Genomic DNA, 23071 nt, shown 5'->3' with positions numbered 1-23071 from the left:
CAGCCTCTGTTGACTCTATCAGTTATCCAGCTAGTCCCATGCCCCAACACATTCACTACATACTTTCACTTTAATTCGTGTATGTTTTGTGTTGAAAGCTATAATTAAATATTCAGCCACTGTTTTGGACAGTGCTTTCTGACCTGCTGCATAAAACCAATTTTCTTCATCTGACCTCCTCCCCTAATCCAACTGATTTCACCAATTACCATAGCTTTGTCCTCACCTTGCTAATCCTTTCACTCGTGGGAGTAGATTCTCCCTACCCACTATTGTCTATTCCTGATATAATTTTGAAACCCACTATCGTGATAAAAAGTAGATTCTCCCTACCCACTATGTCTAGTCATGACATAATTTTGAAACCTGCTATTGTGATTAAAAAGTGTGTAATTTATATTTATTAATATAATTTTTGTGACTTTAAATTACAGACTAGTGGCATATGGGTATTGATCTATTCTATGTTGGGGAAAAAAAGTTTAATAATCACTGAAAACAGGTCAGTGTTTTCAAAGTCATGATTTTAAACCAGTATTTGTCAGAGTCAGGTGGTTGAAGGTCTCCTGAAGAGTTAATGCAAGTGTATTTATATCATGGGTTTCACAAGAGAAGAAGAAAAAGAAATATCAATTAGATTAGTGGAATCAGAGTAAGCAAGCTTAAAAAAAAATGTGTTAAAGGCTTCTGGCTTTTGTTTAGAAAAAGACCTGACTGAAGTCATACAGTCATTAGAGCACAGAAATAGATCCTTCAGTCCAACTCACCCCCTCCCATCAAACAGCCCAATTTGAGCTAGTACCATTTAGCAGCATTTGGCCCATATCCCTCTAAACCCTTTATATTCCTATACCCCTCTAAGTATCTTTTAAATATTGTAATTGTACCCACCTCCGTCACTTCCTCTGGCAGATCATTCCATACATATACCACCCTCTGTGTGAAAAAGTTATCTGTTGGGTCCCTTTTTTTAACTCCTTCCCCTCTCACCTTAAACCTATACCCTTTAGTTTTGGACTCCCCCACCCTAGAAAAAAGACCTTTTCTATTCACATGATCCATACCCTTCATGAGGTCACCCCTCGGCCTCATGCTCCAGGGGTTATTATGTAATAACCCTCTTCATTGTCCACTGTACCACCAACTTTGGTGTCATCTGCAAACTCACTAACCATGCCTCGTGTATTCATATCCAAATCATTTATATAATTGACGAAAAGTGGTCCCAACACCGATCCTCGTGGCACACTGGTCACAGGCCTCTGGTCTGAACAACAACCCTCTCCCACTATCCTCTGTATCCTAAAGCCAATTTTGCAACCAATTTGCTAGCTCCCCCTGGATCCCATGTGATCTAACCTGACTAACCAGTCTGCCATGCGGAGCATTGTTAAACGCTTTGCTGACTTTCAAATACACAATGTCTACCACACTGTCGTCTTCAATTTTCTTTATCACCTCTTCAAACATCTCCATCAAGTTAGTAGGACATGATTTCCCACTCTCACAGCCATGTTGACAATCTATAATCAGCCCTTGTCTTTCCAAGTGCATGTAAAGCCTACCCATCAGAATTCTTTCCAACTACCTACCAACACTGACATCAGGCTCACATGTCTATAGTTCCCTGGCTTTTCCTTACATTCTTTCTTAAATAATGGCACCACATCAACCAAGCTCCAGTCTTCCAGCACATTACCCGTGGCTATTGTTGATACAAATATCTTAGCAAGGGGCCCAGCAATCTGTTCCTGAGTTTTCCACAAAGTTCTGGGCATACCTGATCTGGTCCTCGAGATTTATCAACTTTTTATGTGATTTAAGATCTCCAGCACCACCTCTTCAGTGATATGAACTCTTTTCAAGACATCACTATTTATTTCCCCAACTTCCAAGGCCTTCGCCACAGTAAACATTGACACAAAGTGTTTGTTTAGTAACTCTTCGAAAAATGCATTTGTACAGAGCAGTTGAGTGAATAAGTTACCTCTAAGGAACTCAATTGTGTGAGTCAAAGGAAAAGGCTTTACAATTCACAAAACAGGAACTTAGTGATTAGATTAGATTAGATTTCCTACAATATGGAAACAGGCTCTTCGGCCCAACAAGTCCACACCGACCCTCCAAAGAGTAATCCACCCAGACCCATTCTCCTACCTTTACCCCTGCCTAATATACCTAACACTATGGGATATTTAGCATGGCCAATTCACTTGACTTACACATCTTTGGATTGTGGGAGGAAACCAGAGCACCCAGAGGAAACCCATGCAGACATGGGAAGAATATGCAGTTGCCCAAGGTGGGGATCAAACCCAGGTCCCTGGTGCTATGAGGTAACAACGTTAACCATTGAGCCCCGTGCCGTCCGCAGAGTTGGGGGGAGTGGTTAAAAAAAAAACCGTCCAAGTCATAACTTCAGACTGGAAAGGAAAATTTCTCTGGCTTTTGATTAACCCTTGTGAATTGTTTTGTCAGATGTTTGAAAACATTTAGATTGTTATGTGCCAATAGCTTGGTTTGTTCCTTTTTTTTTGTTCTTGCAGAATAAGCTTCTGTTTTATTGTTAGAACTAAATCTGCAGGCTTATGCGATTTTGCTTCAGCAAAGAGATTACCATGTCAGATTTTTCATTTGTCAAGATCATACTCAAAACCAGAGATAGGTAGCAGAGGTATTTCTGAAAAGAATTGGGTCTAGGTGGGTTACTCTTCGGAGGGTTGGTGTGGACTTGTTGGGCCAAATGGGCCGGTTTCCACACTGTAGGGAATCTAATCTAATTTATCTAAAGCTTTACACAAATAGTTCTTTGGGGAAATGAAGACTTGTCACATTGCATCTGCGTTTTTGCCAATGGCTTCAGTCAAGTTATTCCATTCTTAGTCTCTTGTTCCAAGTACAGTTTGTATGGCAATAAATGATTGTTCAGGTATCTTAATAATCTTCCAATCCATTCCATTGTCCAGCGCAATGTGAAACAATGTCATCTATCGCTTGTGGGTTATCCGTTAACTAGAGTGCAGCACTGTCACATGTTCCCATCTCCGGAAGTTGCAGAGAAGGTTGTCATCTTAACGTTAAAACCTGGCCATTCAGGAAAACATTTAAACAAAAGTAGAGGAAATCACCTCTCCAGAACACTGGGATTGTCAGAGCAGATATAGTTATATATAAGAAGGAGTAGCCAGCAGTAGAACATGAGAGTATTTTAAAAATCAAGATAGAGAGATTGTGATCGAAGAGGAGAGGCAGATTCTGAACCTAGTTATCAACTCTCCCTGCATTCCCAACTTTTTTCACATTATTTCAGCCTGGATAGATCAAACTACTCTTGAACCCACTGATTACACATCATTTGAATGGAAATAATTAGTTTTTTCTTTCTCCCCAGTGTGACCTGGTCTACACTTTCTTTCATCCACTTCCGAAGGATGACAAGTCCTTGGCTGGGAATACAGTTCCAAAACCAACAGGTGTGTTCTCATTTCCATACCCCACAAACTCATTACATGACTTTTGGAGGCTTTAATCTTCCTTTCTAGTGAATAGTGAAACTAAGCCACAGAAAATCAGTTACGTTGTGACATAGCAAGCTGGCACTCTAAAGCAGCACTGTGCAGTTTATCCCTGTTGTAATGGACCAGGCCAGGCCCCCGTCAAAACATTTCAAGATCCTAACTTTACTAGTTGTTTTAAGCAGGTATAGAGTGGATATTCCAGGAGCGATGCAGCTGGCCCAACTGCTCAGTTTTAAAGAAAACAGAATTTATTTATACAGGAGCAAAAGAGAACAGAATTTAGAGTAACATATCTATTTGAAAACCCAACCAACACAAACGCAACTTAACAAAGCTGTTCCAAATGTCTGCAACATCCCAGAAACAACCCTTGGCAAAAAGATAAATTCAAACACCAGTTCTTACATGAGAGAGAGGATCAGAATGGAGCTGTTCTGTGGGTACACCTTAAACTGACCAGCAGCTACAAAGCAGTCAAACTGCTAAAACCAAAACAAACCAGAGAAAAGCTGAGCTGGTAGAACTGACCACTCTCCTTGCATTGTACAAGAGCTTTTTCTTAAAAAAAAGCTTAAGCCTTTTTCCTGAGGCAGTATCTGTTGGCCATAATGAAATTGGTCCTAAAACCCAAACAAACCAGACACATCAAAACCTCTGCATTTACGACCCATCTCAAGGAGAAAATAAAATCAAGGACAGAGTACCTTGTCAAAGGAGCAACGCCATCACACCTGTGTATGCCATTTCTAGCCTGCTAAAGTCTCAATCCTGAGAATAGCAAGGTGGTTACAGTTGCAATCAAGTGTGGATCAGCGTGCCATCTTCTTAAATGGTGCAATTATGATATCAAGTCTTCATGCAGATCTATTCATTTGATGCTTTAGCAACATCAATCACAGCAAAGGCTAGGAATTCCTGTTCTCTTTAATGTGACATTCTCAGTAATTCCAGCTTTTCCCAGAAGGCTTCCTACTCATGGACTGTGTGTGTATTGGGTCAATACACTGACAATGTCTTCTGGTAGATTAAGTAGAACCTTGACCTGGCTGGTATCCTGTTTCTAAATTTCTTCAATGGAAATAGGAGCATGACATAGATTAGGACATAGGAGTATGATGGAACATCCACCAGTGTGAGAGAGATTAGAATTAGAGATGTAGACATCTCTCAGGATTGTGGGCTATAGGAGGATGGAGAGATAGGGAAGTAAGCAATGGAGGAGGATTGAATGAGGAGATGTTAAAGCTGGAAAGGCTGTACCCCACCCATGGATAAACCCTCAGAGCTATGCAGGAGGTAGGAGAGGCCCAAAGACATTCCTAGCCACATTAAATCACTGTTATTTCCTAATGCACTGCCTCACTAACCCTTTGCTTCACTCTAAAAATTTGCCCATTAACCCCATTACAGCATAATTCTCTGGATAGTAGAAATCTGAAACAAACTCAGAAAATTTTGGCGAAACTCAGCAGATGTTTGTGGAGTTTAAAGTTTTGGGTGTGGTATGTCTCTTCATCAGGAACTTTAACACTACCTCTGCAATGACTTGTTAATGCACTACCCATGGTTATTACTCAATGCTATTCTTCTGCTTTGTTCAATCTCACCAAAACAAAAACTGAAACTTTTGCCAGGCGTTCCTGTAACTTCACATTATAAAAGACAGTTGCTTATTTACAAAATATTTATCAGCTGGTAAGTGCTTAAAGATTTCAAGGAAATGGTTTTGTTTTCGTATGCAAACACAGGTTGCAGTCCAGTGCCTTTGCTAATGATCACAATATAAAATCAATAACAGTTAAAAGAAAGAGGAGCCAAAGGTAGGCCATAAGGCTTGAGCTTGCTTTTTCATTCATTGGGCATTCTGTATATGCTAATTTTGAGGCATAGTCCCTTACAGTTGCTGACCTCAGTTCATGCTATTTTTGGCCGCACTGATGCCTATAGTTAATAAATAACCCCTTGGTCACTTCAGTGCCAGTCCTGTACTGATGTCCCTGAGCCTGCTAAATAATATAAAACAAAGAACTGTGGATGGTGGAAATCTGAAACAGAAATTGCTGGAGAAACTCAGCAAGTCTGGCAGCATCTATGACCAGAAAGCAAAATTAACATTTTGAATCCAGTGATCCTTCATCAGAGCTTATAGCTACTGAGATACTTACCAAGTCTGGCAGTTCAGAAGAAGATGTAGACAGGCAGGAGGCTGGGGACGCACAGCAAGCCAGGCGCATCAGGAGGTGGAGAGGTTGACATTTCGAGTGTAACCCTTCTTCAGTACTGGAGAACTAAGCAACAGTCTTTTATAATGTGATGTTACAGGAACACCTGGCTAAAGTTTCAATTTTTGTTTTGGTGAGATTGAACAAAGCGGAAGAATAGCATTGAGTAATAACCATGGGTAGTGCATTAACAAGTCATTGCAGAGGTAGTGTTAAAGTCGACCTCTCCACCACCTGATGCTGCCTGGCTTGCTGTTTTTCCAGCCTCCTGCCTGTCTACTTTCGATTCCAGCATCAGCAGTTTTTTTTTGTCTCTAACCAAGTTCTGAAGCAGAGTCAGTGGACTCGAAACATTAACTCTGCTTTCTTTCCACAGATGCTGCCCAGACCTGCTGAGTTCCTGCTAAATAATATTTAGGTTAGAAATGCATGGAAAGATAGATTCTGATCAGATTTAACTTGCTCCTTGTTCATTGGGGGGTGGACAGTCATTGCAGTGTTCATAGTAACTAGCTGTTTGGGCACAATTCACACAATTCATTCCATACGCATACTCTCATCCTTCTATTCTTAATTTTTCTTTCTCCAAAGATGTCCCTCCAACACCACCAATGGGGAAGGTTGGTGGTGAAGTGAAGCTATCCATCTCTTACAAGAATGACAAGCTTTTTATCATGGTGATGCACATTCGAGGCTTGGTAAGCAACTCAGTGACTATAAATTATTGGTCAGGCAAAGAGACAATCCAGGGCATTGTCTGAATTAAAAACGCGAACAGTTAAAAATGTAAAAAAAAAGAAAATTATTTAATTACTGTGAAGTTTGGCATTTTACCAAAATGTACTGAACTGATCAGTATTTATGGTCATTCCAAGTTGCTGAAGATCTGACGTATTCTGACTTGGATCTGATTTACCACCAAGTGAATGAACTTGTGTTTGTGTACTCCAGCCTCCCCAGGTGAACAGGAACAAACTGGCTCCTATATCGGCATTGTAAAATTCTTCCCAAGGCTAATCCTTCTCTCTAAGGCTTTTCACATTGTTGCTTAGAGCAACATGTTGATTCTCTTTGGGAATCAAATGCCACTTCACTACTTATAATTGAAGGATCTTTGTGGATTTAACATGGAGTTCATACTGGTCCAGATTAGTGTTTCCCAATGTCTGCATCTCAATTAAATAAGTTTTACCTGACTTGAATGAAACAAACTGAATCTTCTTTGATCCCTCAGGTTTTGCAGGATGGGACTGATCCAGATCCTTATGTCAAAATTTATTTACTGCCTGATCCTCAGAAAACAAGCAAGCGAAAGACTAAAGTAGCTCGAAAGACTTGTAACCCAACGTATAATGAAATGGTAGGTGTATTGAACATTCCAAGTACACATGGGGTGGAGGCGATCAGGTAGAGTTTCTGTGAGGAAGCTAAAAGCAGATGTTAAACAGCTAGTTTGTTGCAGATCTTTACAATCATGCAATTAAAATGCTGTCACCAAGTTGAGGCAAGTTTCCAGGTTTTAAATTCCATGGTGCAATCAACTGAGTGAAATGTCAGTTTTGTTGATTTGTCTATGCATTAGTTTTGTGACCGACAATTGAATTGAAATTAGAACTGAAGGAATGTAATTAATCCTTTATTTCTAAAAGGTGTGAATACTTTTACCAAGATACTGATAATACATGTGTTATTGCATGTTTGTAACATGGAACACCACAAGGTTGCATCTCTGTCTCCAACCCTTTGGTTTGTTACCATCTTTTCCCAGATGTATTCAGATTAACTGCACATAACTGCACTCTCTATTGACCAAACTGGCACCCAGTTGCTTCATAAAAGTAATTTTATTCTCCCTTGACAACCAAAGTTTAAAGATGAAAAATAAATGTCACTAGACAACTCAAACTTTATCTCATAGAATCCCTACAGTGTGGAAACAGCCCTTCGGCCCAACAAGGCCGCACTGACCCTCCTAATAGTAACCCACCCAGCTGTGTTCCTCTACCCTATTATCCTATATTTACTCCTGATTAATGCACCTAACCTAGACATCCCTGAACACCAGGGGCAAATTAGCATGGCCAGTTCACCTAACCTGCACATCTTTGGGTTATGGGAGGAAACCTATGCAGACACTAGGCGAATGTGCAAACTCCACATAGACCGTCGTCCGAGGCTGGAATCAAACCTGGGTGCCTGGCGCTGTGAGGCAGCAGTGCTAACCACTGAGCCACCGTGCCTCCCCCTCTTACACTCATTCTAATGATAGGCATTCATATAGGCTGGAAGTACAGGCAAGTGGAGAGTATTCCATCACTTTTGCCATGTAGATGATGGACAAGCTTTGAGGAGTTAGGAGATGATTTACTTGCCACAGTATTCCTAGCTTCTGACATACTCTTGAAGCAACTGCATTTATGTGGTGAGTCTAGTTAAGTTTCTAAAAGTAAAGCATTTCCTCACAGAAACTGTAACTGAGGAAGTTCAGTGGGAATATTGTAGAGCAAGGATGGCCATTGTGGGAGTGACGGTTGGGATTGGGGAATTGGATATAGGGCATTGTATCCGTGTGTCTCAGAGAGATGAGACAAGAAGATATCTTGCTGAAAGATAATGTTGCTGAGTTTGTAAATTACAGTTTGAACATTGAAAAAATTCCTATTTGTCTTCCAGTTGGTGTATGATGGTATTCCCAAAGGAGATGTTCAGCAGCGTGTTATTCACTTGCGTGTGCTGAGTGAGGAAGCATTCCGGGAAAACATTATGCTCGGCGAGGTGTACATTAACCTCAAGGACTTCAACCTGAACCAGAAAATAGTTGGCTGGTATCACCTGGGATCAACAACTCCACAAGGCACTTTGTTCTAAGTATTTAGTGATGTCACTAAAGGCGCTCTGTTGGACCTCAAGTGAGGTGCGGGTTTGGGTGTGGGAGGGTTAGGGCGAGAACAAATAACAAGGAATAACCAATTGTGTTTCCTTAGTTTCGTGTTTATTTGAGAACTGACTTGATGGGGAGGTTAAGCTATTCAAACATTGTTTTTGAGCCTCTTCATTCTGGAATGTGTTGAAAAGACATTGCCCTCAAACTCGAGGATTACTGGGCATGATGTTGCATGTGTCATGAGCTGCAAACAATTTGCTCCTAAGTTGTGTATTATTACACGATGAAAATGAAGGTAAATATTTGAACTGTTTATATGCTTTTAAACTGTGGTGTGGGCGACCATGTCGTAATGAAGGACTGACTCCCAATTTTTTTTTTTGCACTAAACGCAAGCAACAAGAGGGACAAGAAATTCTTCAGGAATTTATCAAAGTCCACAAGTAGGACTGTAGCAAACGGTGAGGAGAGTGTCAGCATTCAGACCACAATGAGCTCTCATTTAAGTATTTTCAGTACCCCACGTGTGCCTCATGTTCCCATCTGGGAAGTGTGTCGCTCATACCTTGGTGGCTTTTGGGTGTGAATGAAGCCATGTGATGCCAGAGAAGTGATGTGTAGCAAAACTTCTCAACTTGTTTAGGAACATATGAGCAGAGTAGACCATTCAGCCTCTCGAATCTTGTTCCACCTAAGTGATTTCCAGCCACACGCAGCTTGTTAGGGTAACAATTGGTCTTTGATGCTGAGTGTTAAATAGTCAGAATCTCATCAACTGTCTGTAGACTACTGTCTGATATTAAGCTCCATTTAAGGCAATGGAATGGACCATCAGGTGGGCTGTATAATGAGCAACCTGGGTGATGTCATGCAAAATGCATTTTTACCACAGTTTCTCTGATTTTTGTACTGGGGTAAGGGTTGGAAGTGGAAGAAACAACCTTCCATCAGGGCAGGATCATGTTTGGTCCAGCACTAATCTTGTTAATGCTGAAACTGTCATTATCTTAACAACCATCAGATTATTTGCAAGAGTTTGTACAGTTTGTGCTGCAAATAATCCAGCTCAGGAAGTCAGTATGTTTCTTGCATTAAAATGTTGATGCTGTGTCACCTGATTTGTCAAATGGTCAAACAGCTGAGGCACCAGAAAGATCGAAAAGGTCCCAAGTTCCATCTATGCTCAATGCTGAGTTTGTTAGTTTCAGCTGGGGAAACAACTGAGGCTGCATAATTGACTTGAGCAGCCCTGGGCTAGACGTGGGGAGGGATGGGTGTTCAACATGGTTTAAAGTCTAACTGATCTTGAGTCAGAGATCTTTCGGCAAAGGGAAGTGCATGTGAACACTGGAGAAAGTAAGGTTGGTTTTTACTACTACACCCATGATCAAAACCCTGCCAATGCTCACTACTAGTACATGAGTGCCAACATTCATTGTCCAGATTTATATAATTCACAGAGGTGAAGCACTGAAAACTGAGCAGCCGTGCACTCTTTCTCTCTGATCACTAATAGATTTTTTTTGTTAGGATTATATCAGGTCACTGTCACGATTGATAAATTAAAATGGATTTTATCGCTATCACAGTGGAATGAGTGCACACTTATGTTGACGTTATTGCTTTGACGTCTAGACTTCCACACTTCATTAGATCCTGGGAGACTGGGTGTAGTCACAATTGTAACATGTAATCGTGATTTACACCACCCGAGCATTGAATTCTGTATCACGAGGACACTGTTTTAAAATGATCTGGAATGCCTTCCTTCCTAAAGTATATTGCCAGGAGTGATACTGTTCCACGTGCCTTGAGCTTCCCTTCGCTAGCTCTGTGCTGTATAGGGATGTTTTCACCTCATTGGAGGCACACACAAGTTATAGTACATGTGAAATAAACTGAGAAATGGTAGGAAAAGTAGGTGTGGAAGGAAACGTTTAGCCCTTTCTGCCTGTTCCATCTTGCCATTTATCTCATGGTTGATCTGTATCCAGTACCTCTCTTGGTTCCATAAACCTTCATGCTTTAATCAAACAAAAATCTATCTCTGTTTGAAACTTCCTTTCTACGGCCAGCCTCAATAGCATTGTTTTCATTACCCTTAATGTACCTGATATCGAATGTGTAACAGTGCAAAAAGTAACTGCTGAGCTCGATGCTATATTGTGTATAGGGCAAACTGGTCTGGTTTTCACGTTTTGACAGCAGTTATGTTTAGTTTTATTTAAGACGATGTTATCATTTCTCTGGTCATCTTAACACTTTTTCTCCACCTTCCGTAATATGGAGAAGTATATCAGACAAGTGCCAACAACATGTGAACTTTCTCCTTCAGAGCAGCTAACAGTCTCTGACACCATCTCCCATTGGATGGTAAAGGGTAGGTAAATTGTTTCATTGATGAGAACAATGCTATATTTGTGACAGTGTCATAACTAGAGTAAGCGTGGCCCCTTCCTATATTGTAGAATATACTGAGTGAGCTAGATCTACTGTTAGACACAATACGTGAATCTTTGATATACAGACAAAGTAACACTGTTTGGTCTGATTCTTCATAAAGGATTTAATTCCCAATTGAACACAACTGAAACTATTTGTGTACCCTTTCACTGCACACAGGATGGTCCTAGATGTTAAATTTGGCATTGTTTCTGTTAAACAGCTGCTCTCCTCACTTCCACTTCACCTCCCACCGCCTTTTCTGTTTCACAGCTTCAAAAGAAGCTTTGTGAAATTGCCATGCATTGTTTCAGTTTACCTTATACATAAAGGAAAAGCACCACAGTGTCCAACTGAAATGTTCTTTTTAATTAATTCTGGTGGAAGTTATACTGTAAGATTTGTTTGCAAATCTTTGCCTGTAAGTAATTTACTTTTTTTTATTGATACACAATACTGTTATTGAATATTTTTTAAAAGTTTAAACATTTGAATGTCTAATCTTGTTTTCTCCTCCCCCAACTATCCTAAGCAATGTTTATCTCCATTTCACTAAAGTTACACACTGGAATATTCTGTACTTAAAAGACAACAATGTCCCTCAGGACCCACCAAGTTTGCAAAAGAAAATATTTAACAACAAAAGCTCGCATTTATATGGCGACAAAGTTGTATTTACATAACATAAAATGTTCAATTGTCAAATAAAATTTGATGCTGATCTGAAGAAGCAGATATTAAGACAAGTTGGTTAATCACCTGTCCAAAAGAGATGTTAAGGAATATTTTGCAGGCTGAGACAAAGTGGGGATAGATTTGAGAAGGCAATTCCAGAGTTTATAGTCCAAATGGCTTCCACCTTTGATGGAATAGGGGACGTTCATGGAGTGATCCAGTGTTGGAGAAACAGAGTTCCCAGTGGGTGCAATACTGAAGAAGGGAAAAGACTGAGATAAAACTTTAAACGAGGACGACAATTTTAAAGTTGAGACATTTCAGGACCAACACTAGGTACAAATTTGATCAAGGTTAATGTAACTTGAGATCCAACTACACCAAGGACTGATGTCGGGATTTCACTCAAGGGACGGATGTGCAGAGACAGGAGAATACTTTTTTTGTGAACCTGACATTTACAAAGAACAAAGAATATTTACAGCCCAGGAACAGGCCCTTTTGCCCTCAAGCCTGAGCTGATCCAAATCTACTGTCTAAACCTGTCGCCCAATTCCTAAGCATCTGTATCCCTCTGCTCCCCACCTACTCATGCATCTGCTCCCCACCTACTCATGAATCTACCATGCCTGCCTCTACCACCTCTGCTGGCAACGCGTTCCAGACACCGACCACCCTCTATGTGAAGTACTTGCCACATGTATCCCCCTTAAACTGTTCACCTCTCGCCTTGAAAGTGTGATCTCTCATTATTGAATCTTTCACCCTGGGAAAAAGCTTGTCTCTATCCACCCTGTCTATACCCTTCGTGATTTTGTAAACCTCAATCAGGTTCCCCCCCTCAATCTCCTTTTTTCTAATGAAAACAAACACAACCTACTCAACCTCTCTTCATAGTTAGCACCTTCCATACCAGGCAACATCCTTGTAACCCTTGTCTGCACCATCTCCAAAGTGTCCACATCCTTTTGGTAATGTGGCGACCAGAACTGTACACAGTATTCTAAATGCGGCCAAACCAATGTCTTGTATAATTTTAACATGACCTGTCAGCTCTTATACTTAATACCCCGTCCAATGAAGGCAAGCATACTACATGTCTTCTTGACCACTCTATCCACCTGTGCGGCAACCTACAGGCTACAATGGACCTGCACTCCCAGATCTCTCTGCCCATCAACTTTTCCCAAGGCTCTTCTGTTCATTTAAACAACTGATACCTAGATATTAGATCTTTAGTCCTGGTGGATAAGCTGGTTGAATAGAAGTCAGGGTTACGGATCCTTGAAGAACAAAAGGAGGCTGCCAGTTGTGGAGGTCGGCTGAGTGAAAGACCCACTTAAGATATCCAGTTTTATGGAGAAGTTTAAAAATATACATTAAAGCATGGAACATCCTTTTAGCCCCCATATATACAGTCCCAAATCCCATTGATGCCTCTCGTCTTCCTAAACTGCTCTTTTAAAACCCAAGCAACATCTGTACATCCCTCAAAAGCCCCTAATGCCTCCCCACATCAGAAATTCTTCTGTCTTCCAAACAACCTTCCCAGCCCAAGGTCCTTTATAACTCCTATGTTGTCAGTGCCAATCCTTGCCCCTGACGCACTGCTTGTCTTTAAATCTACCATCGAGAGTGTGGTACTGGAAAAGCACAGCAGGTCAGTCAGCATCCGAGGGGCAGGAGAATCTATGTTTTGGGCATAAGCCCGTCATCAGGAATGCCCTCCTGCATCTGCAGTTCTCACTTACTCCAAGTTTAAATCTACCGTGTCAAATTACCTCGTATCTACAATGAGCAGTTCACAGGACCCAGAACTGAGATAAAATAAAGTTCTATAAAGTAAATTTCTAAATGTAAAAAATCACGGTCTTTGCTGGCCTAGCCAGTGATCCCACATCTGGTGCCAATAAAAAAAAACCTGTAAAAATGCCATAAAATCCCATTTATATTTCATTAAACTAAATAGGCCTTATAACAACAAAGACTTAATGCCTGTTTCTACAAGGAATTGTGCATTTGAATTAAGTTTATAGTCCGTAGCAGAGAATCTATAACCATTGGCTGTCAATGAACCTGTGAAATGGAAAGCACCCTGTTGTGTTAATGGGTGCTTATGAAATCCATCATACAGCACAAAACCAGTAATGGAAATTCTGAGACTTAAGTAAATACTGAAGTAGCAAGCAATTTTGAAGCACTTTTTTTTTCAAGATATAAAGTAGAAGCATTTAAAGGCTTTGACAGGTGTTTTTGACAGGTCCTCTTGGCACTTTGACTGGTCCCTGTGACAGGATTTTGAAACTTTGACTGTTGATCTTATCAGGTCTGTTGACAGTTTGATTGTGCTTGGTATGAATGAGCTTGTGCACTTTTTATGCAGATTTATGCCTACTTCGGACATATCCAGAAGGCATCTTGCCTACATCAAAGTTGTCTCTGGCCAGATCCACAGAGGGCATTTTATCTCTCCCAAAGGATAGCCTGATGATACAATGAAATGTATGAAGATCAGACCTGCTCTACACTGCACACTTCAGGTCTAAAAACAGCGAAAAGGCCATCAGAAAGAAGATATTATAAGATCATAAGATGTACAATCAGAAGTAGACCATTCAACCCATTAAGTCTGCTCTGCTGTTCATCAAGATCATGGCTGCTTTGATAATCCTCATCTCCAGTTTTCTGTCTTTTCCCCATAACCCTTAGTTCCCTTATTGATTAAAAGTCTGTCTGTTGCAGCCTTGAGTGTACTTAACAAATCAGCCTCGACAGCCCTCTGTGAAAAAGAGTTCAACAGATTCATTACCATCGAGAGAAGAAAATGCTACTACTTCTCTATCGTAAATGGGTGACTCCTTACTTTAATATTATGCCTTCTACTCTAGTTTCTTGCACAAAGAGAACAACCTTTTCACATCAAATCCATCAAGCCCCTAAGAATCAATGTGTTTCAATAAGGTCTCCTCTCATTTTTTTCAACTCCAATGCCACCAGCCCAACCTCATTACAAAATCCCTCTGTATCCAGGATCAGTCTCGTGACCATCTTGGGACAGCTTCCAATGCCATTAACATCTTTCCTTAAATAGGGACCAAAACCATTTACAGTATTTTCAGGTGTGGTCTGACTTGTACCTTGTACCGAGATATTTCTATTTTCACATTATATTCCCTTTGAAATAAAGGCCAAAAGTCTGTTTGTCTTCCCTATTACCTGCTGAATGTGTGTGCTAGTTTTTTGCAATTCATGCAAATCCCCTTGTGCTGCACCTTATGGCAGTCTGTCTTTAGTTATATAATATACTGGTCTTCTATTCTTCCTCCTGAACTTGGAAAGCATGAAATGCTGTCTAGATGTCTCAAATGCAGATAGGTGATCCAAAAACTCGGGCAAAGAGAAGGATAACTTTATGCCAATTAGGAAGATACCAATACAATGTTCTTTAATGGATTCCCATCCGCAGCCTGATCCCTCTAACTCCCATCCCCAGAGATTCTGCAGTCCTGGAAGATATATTTAAGGTGTCAAGTTATTAATATCAATGTTAAAGTCAGGGAGTTGCAGTGTGCTGCATAAGATACTGTTTCTTTAAATATGAATGAGGTTTTGCAGTTGTGTAGAAGACCACAAACAGGAATTTAACTCTCTACATGACAACCAACAGTAGATTATAAGTCAGAGATGAGTTTGAAACACCATACAGTGTTCCAGTCAAGTTCACTATAGGGAACATTTACAACATTTGGATATGATGTGGAGGAGCTGGTGTTGCACTGGGGAGTACAAAGTTAAAAATCACAAACGCCAGGTTATAGTCCAAGTTTATTTGGAAGCACTAGCTTTTGGAGTGCTGTGCCTTCATCAGGTGGTTGTGCAAATTGCTATAAATTATGTGTCTTACGATCTTATACTCCACAACCACCCGATGAAGGAGCAGCACTCTGAAAGCTAGTACTTCTAAATAAATCTGTTGGACTATAACCTGGTGTTGTGATTTTTCATATTTGGACAGATATATGGATAGGAAAAGTTTAGAGGGATGTGGGCCAAATGCAGGCAATAGGATTTGATTAGCTTAGGAAATCTGGTCGATGCAGACGAATTGGGCCGAAGGCACTGTTTCCATGGTGTGTGACTGTAATGCCTTTAGCACTTGTTACTGAGAAACAGGAGATATTGAAGGAATTGGTGACAGTATGAGGACAGAGCAAAGAGTTCATGTCTAGTTCAGGATATAAGCAAGACAGTGAGCATGTTGGGGGGGTACATGTTTTTTTTTTTGTAGCATGTTCAGTTACAAAAAATGGTGTCTTGCACTACATGGTTAGTCCATGTTTTACTGTTAGACTTCACCTAGTTCCAGGAGTTGCAGCCTGCATTAGAAACCGCTAGAAGTTCACTAAGGAACAGACCATCACTTCAAATACATGCTGGTGCTTATTAAAGAAACAAAAAAAACTGCAGATGCTGGAAGCCAAGGCAGACAAGCAAGAGGCTGGAAGACCACAGCAAGCCAGGCAGCATCAGGAGGTGGAGAAGTTGACGTTTCCGGTATAAATCTTCTTGTCAATGGTGCTTAATAAAGAGCCTGCTTTGTTACATGACTCTCCTAACTACAACCAATTGACTGGGTGTCAACACAGTACTAATGTAGATTTGAAGTACTATTTAAAATGATTCACACCATTTCATGTTGATTAGATTCCCTACAGTATGGAAACAGGCCCTTTGGTTGAAGTCCAAACCAACCCTCCAAAGAGTAACCCACCCAAACCCATTTCCCTCTGACTGTTGCACCTAACACTACGGGCAATTTAGAATGGCCAAATCACCTGACCTGCACATATTTGGACTGGGGGAGGAAACCGGAGGAAACCCACACAAACGCTGGGAGAATGTGCAAACTCCACACAGACAGTTGCCTGAGGCTGGAATCAAACCTGGGTCCCTGGCACTGTGAGGCAGCAGTGCTAACCACTGAGCCACCGTGCTGCCACATCTCTCTAAGATCACCCTTCTGCCTCCAATGCTCCAGGGAAAACAGCCTGATCCATAAACCAGTCTTCTAAAGGGCATTAGGAGACTTTCTGGAGCACTTTGACAAGAGGGAAAGGAGGGCAGGGTAACAGCCATCCTCCGAGTGAATTATCCCAAGGATTATTGGCCACATTCCTATTCCTCGCTTTTGAATCCCCTCTAAACCATGTTCTCCAGTGCTGCCCCAGGAACCTGTGTACCCTCACAGCACTGCATATCTTCAGTGGAAGTGGGTACAAGGAACTATTAACTTACCATTAAAATTTAAAGTGTGATCACGTAGTGGGGGAAGCTGTCCACTGACAAGGCAGCAATTGTAGATTGGCTTCAAAAGATCCTTCTAGACCATCCTCCCTGACTTTCATCAAGGTAATTCAGCAGGGAAGGTGATATAGTATTATCACTGAATTGTGTATCCAGAGAGTCAGGTAATGTTCGAGGAACCAGGTTCAACTCCTACCATGATAGATGGTGGAATTTGAATACAATAAAAATCTGGAATTGGGACACTAATGGCCAGGAAACCATTACCGATTGTCAGAAAAACCTATCCGGTTCACTCAGGTCCTTCAGGGAAGGAAACTGCCATTCTTACCTGGTCTGGTCTACATGTGATTCCAGACGCACAGCAATGTGGGTGACTTGACTGTCATGGGTGTTATGAAGATGTGGGTGTACTGTACCTTTTAAGAGAGTTAAAAGCTAGCAAAAACTACCTGACAGCATCAAATGTTCTGAAAAAAGATACAAAGTAACATGTGCTCCAGCTACTAGGGTAGCTAAGGGAGCCTGGAAACGACAAAATAGATTCGGATTAGGCCAATCACTTTAAATTATACCCTGAAAAATACCAAACTCCAATTTGCATTTCCAGTTTGCATTTAGTATATTGACAATCTTAAAAGCCAATGACACAATCCAATGCTTTGGGGCGATGAGAGCGGGGAAAGTTGAACAATTGGGAGGAGAAATGTCAAGCTACCAGCATGTAAAGACTGTCTGAAAAATAGCTCTCTTAAAAGGTATCTTTATCAATCAGTAACCTGAGAAGCAGAATCCCCAAGAAAATGAAAAGACGACATGAATACAGAGAAAACTGAAAGCTGCCTGGTTTTGAGATGCTTTTTGTTTTGTAAATCAAAATCAGGAGTTTTACTGGACCAGTGTTATAGAAGGGAAAGTAAAAGATAGGTTAAAGAGGTGTTGTAAAAGTTGTTAGTTAATTATTCTGTGTTGTAGTTAAAGAAATAAAGTTGTTCATTTTTTACTTTGAATAGTTCTTGGCCTCTCAAATTTTCACAGATTATTGCATGGGATAAATCTTTTCTGTGTTGCTGTTTTAAATTAAGCAGGAGTGTTTCCCCCGTGTACTAACAGTTTGAGGGCTCGTCTGGGATTTGAACTGTTTTAGACAGACGGGTTATAAAAAATTCCCAACAGATTTAAACAATGGTAGATTAGTGTCCTAGATCTTTAAATAAAACTAGGCAATTTGTTTACTTTCAGTGACTTGTGGTTGAGTAAATTAAAAGTGAGAGAAATGGCTCTTAAAATTCCTAAAGATGATTCTCAAATTTGCTAAGAGAGTTTTAGAAGTAAAGAAATAGGCCATACTTTTGGAATTAGCAAATAAGTTAGATTTGGGTTTAACCAAAGACCAAAGTAAAGCTGAAATTGTAAAGGAATTACTCAAAACTTAGGTGTATCAGAAAAAACCGACAAGTGCAGTAGAGGTAGAAAAAGTTCAATTACAATTGAGGAAAATGGAGTTAGAAGATAAACAAAGGGAGAGAGAGGGGAAAAAGAGAGAGAAGAAAGGGAGAGGAAAAAAAAGAGAGAATTTGAACTTGAGAAGTTGCGACTTAGTCAGCAAAGGCAAGTTAAAAGGTAGTGAAGGTAGCGGTATATATAAATACAGAGGAACCTTGATTATCTGAATGTAAATTATCCAAAAGAGATCTCGAGGTCCTGATAGAAACTTTACATTAAAGAGGTGTTTCCAACACTGATTATGTCTTTTGTTTCCAATGATTAAAAATGAACTCGGCTTACTGAAATACTGCCGAGAACAGTCCTGGACATCGATGGGATTCAAGGCACCATCTCCAAATGACTTATTGCCCGCCCTCTCTCTTTCCCCACACTTTCCCTGGAGTTGTACACAGGGGTGTACCCTAAACCCCCCTTCCCCAGATAATCTTGCCAGCATTGTCCTGTACAGGGCAATGGTGGAACTTTTCAAAACGTTGCAGTAAAATGTTGTGCGTGCGAGTGCTATTTGGAGACGGGGGAGAAGGACAAGAAGTTATAATTTTGAGAGATATAGAATCTAACCGGTCGATGATAGTAAGGGGTGAGCGAATGTACACCCTTTCTGATATGCTACCCGAGAGTATGGTAATTTGTGGGATAGATGGACAGAAATTTAGCATTTCCCTATGTAAGATCAGGTTGGAGTGCCAACTCGACTGGGAAATTACAGTGGGATTGATTGACAGAGTGTTAGTTCCAGGAATTCAGTTTGTTCTTGGGAATGATTTGGCAGGATCCAAGTGGGAGTGACACCCCTTGTGGAGATGCTCAAGCAAGACAAAAAACTGAGGAGTTTAAACAGAAATATTCTGGTATTTTCCCAGACTCTGTCGTAACTAGATCCCACTATTATAAGTCACGTAACGAAGTGAAAAGTAAAGAGAAAGGTAAAGGAATTGAGGTTCAGTTAGCGGATACCATGTTTGACGTAATGGTGCAGGAAAAACCTGAACAGGCAGAGGGCTAGACAGACTGGGTGGCACGGTGGCTCAGTGGTTAGCACTGCTGCCTCACAGCACCAGGATCCCAGGTTCGATTCCAACCTTGGGTCACTGTGTGGAGTTTGCATATTCTTCCCGTGTCTGCGTGGATTTCCTCCGGGTGCTCCGGTTTCCTCCCACAGTCCAAAGATGTGCAGGTCAGGTGAATTGGTCATGCTAAATTGCCCATAGTGTTAGGTGCATTAGTCAGAGGGAAATGGGTCTGGGTGGGTTACTCTTCGGAGTGTTGGTGTGGACTGGTTGGGCCGAAGAGCCTGTTTCCACACTGTAGGGAATCTAATCTTAAAAAAAAAGTGTTTACTCCTGAAAGACGAAGAGACTTGCAACAGCAAGACGAGACAATAAAAGCTATATGTGTGGATGTGAAAAGGAAGCAGAGAATATTCCGGACGGTTATTATCTGAAAGATAGAATCCTAAGATGCAAATGGAGACCACAGCAGGTTAATGCAGAGGAGAAATGGGCTGAAGTGCACCAGATTGTGTTGCCAGTAGCATACAGACAGGAGGTGTTACGAGATAGCACATGTACTACCTATAGGATGTCACCTAGGGGAATGAAAGACTCAGGCTAAGGTCCAAAAATGCTTTTATTGGCCTGGAATACACAAGGATGTGGTTAACTTTTGCCGTATGTGTCATACATGCCAAATGGTAGGTAAGCCACAGGCTGTAATAAAACCAACACATTTGTTGCCAATTCCCACATTCAAAGAACCTTTCACACGGGTTATAATTGATTGTGTAGGTCCCCTCCTGAGAACTAAAAGTGGGAACCAGTATTTGTTAACCATAACTGATGTCTACACCAGAGTTCCGGAGGCAATTCCATTACGGAGTATCAGGCAAAAAGGATAATAGAGGAGTTAGCAGCTTTCTTAAAGGGCGGCACGGTGGCACAGTGGTTAGCACTGCTGCCTCACAGCGCCAGAGACCTGGGTTCAATTCCCGCTTCATGTGACTGACTGTGTGGAGTTTGCACATTCTCCCCGTGTCTGCGTGGGTTTCCTCCGGGTGCTCCGGTTTCCTCCCACAGTCCAAAGATGTGCAGGTCAGGTGACTTGGCCATGCTAAATTGTCCGTAGTGTTAGGTAAGGGGTAAATGTAGGGGTATGGGTGGTTTGTGCTTCGGCGGGTCGGTGTGGACTTGTTGGGCCGAAGGGCCTGTTTCCAAACTCTATTGTAATGTAATCTAATCTAAGGTATTGGCTACACAGAGAGATTCAGTCGGACCAAGGGACTGCTAGGCTGTTTAAGAAGGTTATGGATAGCCTAGGTATACTGCACTTTAAATCCAGTACGTATCATCCTGAATCCCAGTGAGCTTTAGAAAGGTGGCATCTGACTTTGTTGAGAGCATTCAGTCAGGATTACCGGAATGATTGGGATAAAGGTATCCCATTCGTATTGTTTGCCATTAGAGATGCCCCAAATTAATCTACTTAGTTAACTCCCTTAGAGTTAATATTCAGTCATGAAGTGAAAGGTCCTTTGAAATTAATTAAAGAAAAAATGACAGGACCAAAGTCTGAGATCTCACACTTAGATTATGTATTGGAGGTGAGGGAGAGATTAAATTGAATAGTTGAGTTAGCTAAACAGCATCTAAAGAGGGCATAATGTAGAGTAAAGCAGTTGGCAGATAAGAGCTCTGAGACTTGGACGTTTTCCCGAGGGGATGACCAGTGATTGGAGATCCCTTCAAAGCCAGGTTTAGTAGTCCCTATCAAATTGAAAAAAAGTTGAGTCAGGTGAACTATTTAGTAAAGGTACTAGATAGGAAAATAAAGGTATCGAGTATGTCATGTGTATATATTGAAACCGTATTACACTAGAAAGAACTGGAGAAACAGGTGTTAGCTATTGCCCCGCAGAGTGAGGAATCATATCCAGATGATATGGATTTTGATGTGTCTCAAAATAGATTAAACAATGAAGACGTCCTTGAGGAGTGGGATAGGTTAGTAAGCTGTCTGTCTCAGGTGCATAGAACGCAGTTAAAAGTTTTGTTACTGCAGTTTAAGGACAAATTTAAGAATCAGGTGGGGAGGACTAACGCCATCGTACGTGAAATAGATGTAGGAATACTGCTCCGATAAAACAACAACCCTATCAACTCAATCCTGTTAAAGCCAGACAGGTCGAGCATGGCCTCCACCTCCATCTGGACGAAGACATCATCAAACTAAGCCAGAGCGAGTGGAGTTCACTGATCGTCTTAGTTCCCAAACTGGATTGGACTCAACAATTCTGCGTGGATTATCAGAAGGTCAACGCCGTTACAAAATCAGACACATACCCAATTTCTAGATTGGAGGACTGTAATTAGAGAGTTAGACAAGCCAGTTACATCACTAAGTTGGACTTAATGTGTGGCATATACCTTTATCAGCGAGGGTGAAAGACATTTCTGTATTTGTAAGCACAAATAGGTTATATCAGTTTAAAGTGATGCCCTTTGGAATGAAGAACACATCCGCCACATTCCAAAGACCCAGGAACAGAGTTGTGGCTGGGTTAACAAACTATGCAGTCTTTTTGGATGATGTAGTGGTCTTTAGTAAAACCTGGAAAGATCACATAGTACAGAGCTCTTTGAACAACTACGAGAAGCAAAACTGATGATAAACTTTAATAAAACAGAATTCCCGAAAGCAGAAGTGACATTCTTGGGACATAACATCGGTCATAAAAGGTTGACCCCACGGAACGCAAAGATTAAGGCCATCAAGGAATTTTCACTATCAACCTCGAGGAAAGAAATGCTTCAATTCTTAGGACTCAGCAGATTCTGTTGGAAGTTTGTTCCAAACTTCAGCGGTGTAGTGGCACTGTTAACCGATTTGCTGAAGAGGAAAACAAAGTTTTGGTGGACAAAACAATGCCTGGAGACATTTGACATTTGAAATCAATATTAACCACCAAACCTGTTTTAGCTACACCAAACTTTTGAAAACCTTTTAAAGTCACCATCAATGCTCGTGACATTGGAGTTGGAGCTGTACTCCTACAGGAAGATGAGGATGGGACAGAACTGCAAGTTGATTACTTTTCAAACAAGATCAACAGCCACCAGAGGAAATACTCCACAATCAAAAAGGAACTACAGGCACATAAAACGTGTCGGAGACAGTTTTGTACACAGATTACAATCCACTTACAATTTTAGAATGCTTTAAAGACAAGAATGTAAGACTATTTTGTTGGAGTCTTATGTTACAGACTTTTAATTTAAAAATCATACATGTTGCGGGTTGTAAGAATATAATCGCAGATGCATTATTGCTGATTTAACTGTTTTACACAAAACCACACACACACAGTTATGGGAAGAAGTTAAGGTGAATTTATTTTAAGTTATCTGAATGTTAAGGTAATGTCTTTTTAAAAAGACCAAAAAAAGCCATTTTTTCATTATGATGGTTCATTTTTTCTTAAGGGTGGAGGTGTTATGAAGATGTGGGTGTACCATATCTTT

The 23071-nt window shown here is 40.9% G+C and overlaps 1 protein-coding gene across 6 annotated transcripts in view; it reads left to right on the top strand.

Moving 5' to 3' along the window:
- The window catches only part of pik3c2b (phosphatidylinositol-4-phosphate 3-kinase, catalytic subunit type 2 beta), a 181856-nt gene extending 170359 nt beyond the window's left edge, over positions 1-11497 (top strand). For all 6 annotated transcript variants that reach the window (XM_043716446.1, XM_043716445.1, XM_043716443.1 and 3 more), the window contains exons 30-33: positions 3392-3473; positions 6332-6438; positions 6975-7100; positions 8414-11497. In XM_043716446.1, the coding sequence (XP_043572381.1) occupies positions 3392-3473; positions 6332-6438; positions 6975-7100; positions 8414-8608 (510 nt within the window). In that variant the 3' untranslated portion in view covers positions 8609-11497. The remainder of the gene's footprint in view (positions 1-3391; positions 3474-6331; positions 6439-6974; positions 7101-8413) is intronic.
- The last annotated feature ends 11574 nt before the right edge of the window (positions 11498-23071 follow it).

Source organism: Chiloscyllium plagiosum, chromosome 26 (genome assembly GCF_004010195.1).
Source record: "Chiloscyllium plagiosum isolate BGI_BamShark_2017 chromosome 26, ASM401019v2, whole genome shotgun sequence".
Taxonomy (NCBI): Eukaryota; Metazoa; Chordata; class Chondrichthyes; order Orectolobiformes; family Hemiscylliidae; genus Chiloscyllium; species Chiloscyllium plagiosum.
This window is presented reverse-complemented; position numbering and strand designations above follow the sequence as displayed.